The sequence below is a fragment of the Telmatherina bonti genome (assembly GCF_933228915.1).
Source record: "Telmatherina bonti genome assembly, chromosome: 21".
Taxonomy (NCBI): Eukaryota; Metazoa; Chordata; class Actinopteri; order Atheriniformes; family Telmatherinidae; genus Telmatherina; species Telmatherina bonti.
The window spans coordinates 8,171,453-8,178,053 of record NC_136630.1 but is presented as its reverse complement, the minus strand read 5'-3'; the positions used below and the strand labels follow the sequence as shown (position 1 = coordinate 8,178,053).

At 43.1% G+C, this 6,601-nt stretch overlaps 1 protein-coding gene across 1 annotated transcript in view; it reads right to left on the bottom strand.

Moving 5' to 3' along the window:
- Positions 1 to 6,601, bottom strand: part of LOC306771959 (rho GTPase-activating protein 44-like) — a gene marked incomplete at its 3' end in the record, with an annotated part of 108,816 nt that overhangs the window by 8,617 nt on the left and 93,598 nt on the right. The window contains exons 17-20 of the mRNA XM_079261326.1: positions 5,918 to 5,935; positions 3,405 to 3,596; positions 2,139 to 2,672; positions 1,223 to 1,338 (exon numbers count right to left, since the gene is read on the bottom strand). Of these exons, the coding sequence (XP_079117452.1) occupies positions 1,223 to 1,338; positions 2,139 to 2,672; positions 3,405 to 3,596; positions 5,918 to 5,935 (860 nt within the window). The remainder of the gene's footprint in view (positions 1 to 1,222; positions 1,339 to 2,138; positions 2,673 to 3,404; positions 3,597 to 5,917; positions 5,936 to 6,601) is intronic.

The following is a 6,601-nucleotide window of genomic DNA, read 5'->3' as shown; positions in this document are numbered from 1 at the left end:
GGTTTTTATATGCAGAAGTGACACCTATGGTTACTGGTAAAATAACTGTGAAAGCTAAACTAAGTCCAGTTTACTGGACGTGTGCTATGGAACAGCAGGAGTGCCACAAAAGTGGACAAATCTTAGAAAAATAAGGAAATAATTGAGGAAATATTTGCACAAATGAACAAAACTGGACATGCAAAGACAAATAAAGATGGAAAATGATAATTAATTAGAAAATCTGAACGCTGTCTTTTATTTCTGCATTTATTTATACTTTTTTCCGTCTTCCAGTTTCTATCTTCTCTTCCTTATTTCTTTATATTTTTCTATTTCTTTATTTTCTCACATTATTTTTATCTTATTTTCTCCAGCTGTTTTTAATTTTTTTACTTCTCTTATACCCCGATGGGGATTGTGTTGGGTTTATAATCCAGTCTTGTGTCCACCCCATCCGGTCCAGGCAGATGGCTGCTGCTTGAACCTGGTTCTGCTGGAGATTTTTCCTTCCTGAGTTTTCCTTTCCACGGTCACCTCGTGCAGCTCAGAATGGGTGACTGGATCACAGTCAAGATGCGATGCAATCTATTGGTTTTCCTTACCCGGACTAGTGATGATGAATTGGCTCAAACTGATGAGTCTGTAACGCTGAGATGACGTTGTTGTGAGGCTGGCTGAATGAATTGAATTGTTTGAACTTTTTAAACTTAACTAATCTTAGTGTTTTCCTCATGGGGAACCTCCACGCTGGAGGCTATGGCTATTTGATCTGTGGGGTTGTTGCCATGGGGACAGCTTTTGTCTGGGTGGAACTTGCATTGCAGCCTTTTGGCTGTGGCGCTTACCGTCACACTGTCTGTGGCGACGCTTTCTGCTGTCATGAGTGGGCTGATTTCTGGAGTGAAAGGACCCCTGGGATATAGTTTCCTCTCCAAAATGCCAGTTGTTTATTTATTTATTTACTTGTTGCTTAAGTAGACGAGAGATATCCTTTTGTAGTTGTGTTATGCAAAATGCGATTGGAGGGGCATGTGTGCTTTGTGTTTGCATGTGTGTGAACGATCAAGTGTGTGTGTGTGTATTTGTTTGTCCAATTCTTCTTTGTTTTAACATGTAAAAGCACTTTGCGCTGCTTTGTGTATAAAATGTGCTATACAAATAAAATCTTAGTAATTTTTTTTTTTTTTTTTGTGGCACTCTTCTTGTCCCATAATGTTCAGGTGAGTCGCAGGTGAATCACCTCTTCTCAGGCTGTGTGGGCTGTGATCAGGATGCTGAGACTGTCCACTAGAGGTCATCGTTCCCTGGAGTCCCTTCTGTCCGATCACTGGAGACAGCTCCTTGTTTTTCAGAGTACTGAGGAAAGAAGAGAAGGGGAATAAACATCATGGAATCTTTAAGAGGACAACCGCACCTCTGAAGCAATGAGAGCACCCATAGTTCAGTGTCAACAGTACAACAGAAGCTTTTCAGAAAACTCAAATAAACCCTGATGGCTTAATGGGTTTTTCTTCCTCTTACATCAGAGTGCAGGCAGAATGCCAATGTGAGGAGGACATGGAGGTCAGAGCGTAAGCAGTTTATGCTCGGAAAGCCCGACAGTCCTCGGCTGCACATCAGAGCACTTTTACTTTCAGAAGATGAAGAGTCACGCATGGTTGAAGCAGCCATGTCGATGAGCATCTTTGGGAATTCCTCTCCTATCTAACAGTGTAATAGCTTCACCAGCGGATGTGTCTGACCATCTTGTTTTGCTTGTGTTTGTTCTGAAGGTCTGATCTTGCAGGCCCCACTGATATGACTCATTAACGCCCACTTTTGTAATTGTATTCAATGGAAGCTTTGAATTTCCTTTGTTGCCTGGCAACTGCTTCCTAAATATCCTGGCAACATGGAAAGTTGTGGAATTTCCAAACATGGTTATTAAGTTAAAAATGGATTTGATAATGGATCCAAAGTAATATTGATTTTCATGACTGATGGGTCAAACTAAGTGAATTAATGGACAGATAATGGGTTGGTGCTGGTGGGAGTATCTTAATCATCACCCCCCCCCATCCCTCTCATACCATCCCTCTTGTCCCTGCGGGCCTCTCGGCATTTGTGTGTGAGTAGTGTTGGAAGTAGGAGCGAGTTGAGCGGGGATCTGTATTTACCTCTTCGGCTTGGCTCCTCTCTCCCGGCTACAGGCACAGGCTGCCCACGGAGGGGGAGCAGACAGAGGGGTGTTGGGAGGTTTGGGGGAGCCCGGGAAGAGATCGTGACGGGTAAGAATGAGCGGGGGTTTGATGTACAGGGTGGAGCCGTTTGTTTCGCACGGGGGCGCATGCGGAGCGTCGGACAGGGAGCCCTGTTTGGGGAGGTGCAGGGAGTTAGGTTTGGGGTTGGAGTTGACGTCAAGCGGCTGAGGGGACGGACTCAGGGAGTGGGGGAGTGGGGGTGGGCTGTAGCCAGTTAGGCGGGGGGGAGGGGACGGGCCGGGGGGCACGGATTCGGGAGTGGGAGCGACGGGACGCATACTCAGAGGTGCTCGGGTGTAGAAATGGTGGTGAGGGAGCGAGTTGGAAGAACAAGAAGAGGAAGAAGAGGAGGAAGAAGAAGAAGAGGGGTAAGGAGGAGGTGGCCTCTCCTCCTCAGGGGAAGGATAGACATAACAGGAGTCCGACCAATTGGACGATGCATCATCAGAGCTGCAATGATAGAAATGTCAGTGTTTCTTGGGGAACTGAGCTTTTAAAAGTGGATGAATCTAATGGTTTCGGGAGGGAAAGAGGACTGGGATGTTCGAGCTGCAAGTTTACAGTTGATCGATTAGAAAGGATTAATCAGAGTAAGAAAGGAGACCAGACTCCAGAAGGAACAGCGAAGGAAATAAAGGATAAATAAACGTGTCATAGAATGAAATAAAGCAGGAAGTCACCTCATCCATTGCAGGGCCTTGCGACAATGGACTGTTATGTTGCTAATGAGGCTCGGACTGATGGCAGAAAACAGGAGATATGACGTCCATGCTTCATGCAGCAATGAAGATAAACTACTGAGATGATTTGCTCAACTCCCCACCCCCCACATTTACTTTCATAAAAAAACAACACAAATAGAAGTAATCTCTTCACTTGTCCCACAGAAACCAGAAAATGAACTCCACATGTGACTCTGCAAACTGAAAGAAAAATGTTGAACAGAGACTTAAAGAGGAATCGCAGCAACAACATGCGTCATCATGGCGGAGACACCAGGGTGAACATGAACCACAGACTAAAGAAACGAGGGGGTAAAAGGGGCACATAGCGCTGTTCTGGAGTCAACGGACGGGGCGCAGGAGGGAGCAGCGGCGGCTGCAGCTGGGGGGCAGGAGAGGGGGTGTTGTGTGGAGGAGGCATTGGGGAGCACAACAGGAGGATGGGGCACAACAGCCTTACCTGGCTCGGTCGCTGCTAGTGGGAGGAGGGGTGGGGGAGGGGGAGGCATAGAAATCCCCATGCTGCTCGGGGATGAGCGCGTCAGCGGGCGGGGTGGGGGGGTGCACGCTCGGTGGCGTGGAGGAGGATTTACGCGAAGACGACGAACCTCTGCGTGATACCCAAGAGGTGTCCATCACCTTGACACCCATGCTGCAGTGGGACAGAGATGCACAGCCAATGAAGTCAGAGGAGGCGTGGGAGTGTTTGTGTGGTTCAAAGGGTGGAGCGCTGCTGAGAAGACATCAGCTTTCCAGTCTATCGGCTGCATAACTTCTTTGCTTACAAAGCTTGACCCCCCCCCATCAGCAAGAGAGTCGTTCTTCTTCTCCCACACAGACATGAAGGGTCACAAACAACACATAAAACCTCTCACGTACGTAAACCACGTCATCATTTACACTCTGCTGCACCTGCATGGCACTGATGCATGAGTGACATGAAATGGTAAACAGTGTAATAACTGTATAATAAATGCAGTTACAGTGAAAAAAGGTGTATAATTAACACTCATCTGCTGTGTAAAGTGTATGAAAAATTCACTTTGGTGGCTTGAAGGTGGACGTGCCGGGACTGTGATGTTTCTCTGTGGCCACTGTGTCTCTGAGGTCTTCTGATTGTGTCACAAATGGTATTTTTACACACAAACGTACATGCTAAAGCGTTTTTTTAGGAGGCTAAACCTCTTAAACAAGACGAGGCATTTTTCCTGCTGCCGTATGACTGTCCTCTGGGGGAGAGAAGCACTTGTACACAGGAGGGATGAAAAGACGCCTCAGCAGTCTGAAGCGGAGCTACTAGCTCTGATACAAAAGATAAAGTTGATCAATTCTTATCTCTTTTGGTCCATGATATGTTCCTGCTGATCCCTTTTGAATCTGGAGCTAATACATAACAGTATTTACAACTAATGCAGAGTCATTAGCTAAAGGACTAAACACCAATTTAACTCTTTCTAATAAACCAGATGTTTGCAGGTTTTTGTGACTTTTTATGATCAGGGTTTAAAAAATTTTTTCCAAAACTTCTCATGAGCGTATCAGGATGAAGCTCATCGTCCATTATGAAGCAGTTCAGTTCTTTTTTTCATTCTAATGTGCGAGCGCAGAAATAAATATCTGAAAGAACATTTTAGTTTTCGTTTGTGATTCGATATGAATTGACGTGATTGATTTTTTTTCTCTGAGAAACAGACAAACTAAACTAAATATCATCTTATCAGCGTCTGAAACTGGGTGCTGAAACTAATCTAATCCAAATTACCTCATGGCAGAATTTGTAATATGTGCAAAAATGGATTCAATATATATAACTATGTATTTTCATTAGCAATGTTTTAGGGAGTGTGTGATTTACACTCTCAGCATATACAGTTGTGATCATACTTATTCATACCCTTTCATTAAAGAAGGGAAAAAAAACAGCTGCCTCTAAAATAAGATGAAATTGACTAAAGTAATAATAAATAAAAATGTTATGAAAATCATTACATTATTTTCTAATTCTGGTTCAATAGAAAAAAATTTTTAAAAAGCAAACAAATAAGATAATTTATTAAATATTACATCACTCATAAACTAATATTTTGTTGAACAATCCTTTAATGTTTCTGCTACAGTCAGGTGTTTTCTGTTCCTCTCAGTCAGACTTCTGCACCTGTTGACAGGTATTTTGTCCCACTGTTCAACAGAAAAGTGCTCTAATTTGTCCAGAACCTATTTGTTTGTTTGTTTTTTCTTTCTTCAACTCAATTAAATGAAAAAACAGTGTCTTATATTACTAATTTATATTTTTGCAATTCTTTAGTTGTTGTTCCTTTTTTAAGTCTCCACTTATTTGAGTGACTGTTGTAAATTCAGCCTTTTCTTTGATGAAAGGGGATGAATACATATGAGCACAACTGTAAATATATATATATAAAAAAACTGCTATGCATGTGTTCATAAATAATAGACTTTCAGCTTTACATCTGCTTAATGGCACCAATGTGTGGTTTTATTCACTAAAGATAAATAACAAAATAAAACAAAATATACCTATCATTCTTGACTATACATACTTTTAAGTAAACCATTTCTGATGGGTATCTGATTTTAACATCCTAAGCAGGTGTAAAAGTGCTGAACATGGAGTCATTTCCTTCAGCAAAACGACCTTTATCTCCTCATCATGACAAGAGAAAGCTGCCTCACTTTGTTGCCAGCTGCGCTAAAACAAGCCATTGTTCTCACAGGCCCAACCAGTCTGTCCAGTATCAGCAGCTGTAAAGACGCCTCTGTGTAAACACAAGGAAAAGGGCCTGCTTTGTTCATGCACCCATTCATCCTCCCACTCTGTTGAGACATGAACTGACGGAAGCAATAAATAAACACACACACATCCACACAACAGGTAACTGACAGCTCTTTTCAACACTCAGCAGAGACAAACAAGCTGATAAGATGCAGAGCAGAGGAAAAGAGGCCATACTTTACCTTTGTATCTTCCTAATGCTGCTTTGTTGAGAAGAGACAAGCAAAGTGAGGACAGGAGCAAGTTTAGCAGTATGAACTTTTTAGAGCCAAGATGGGGGGGATTAGTAGGAGGGGGCAAACATTAGAGGGAGGGTGCTGATTGTAATGAGGGGGGTCTTCTCAATGACATCAAACCCACAGAGAAGAAGGCTGCTCTATTTAACTCTAATTAGGTCAGTGTTTCCCTGATGGATACGACATAATACCCCCCCACCCAAAATAAAAGAAAACGTGACAGGGCCCCTGAAGTTGCAGAGACTCTGAAGTATGGCTTCCAAACTGATATATTGGTGCATTTCCATTTGTAATCCCAGTACACTGAAACCAGTTCTGCAAAAATTACAACTTTTTGCATCCACTCGCTTGAGGTTTTTTCTTCTCATTTAGAAGAAAAAAAGATTTTTGGATAACAACCACGGACCTCAGAATTGTTGTGTAGCAGATATAGACTTGGTTAACACTCTTCAGTCGCCCAGTTCTGTTTACCCGGAGCTCGATTATGTGCCGCTTTCCTTCATCCTGCAATCCAACTCATCTCCAGTCATCTGAACTGTTTCAGTGTGGCTCTGTGCAAGGCCAGGTCCTGACATGTAGAGCTGCATCTATCTGCTTCTCTGTCACAACAGGGAGTTTGGTTTGGTTTTT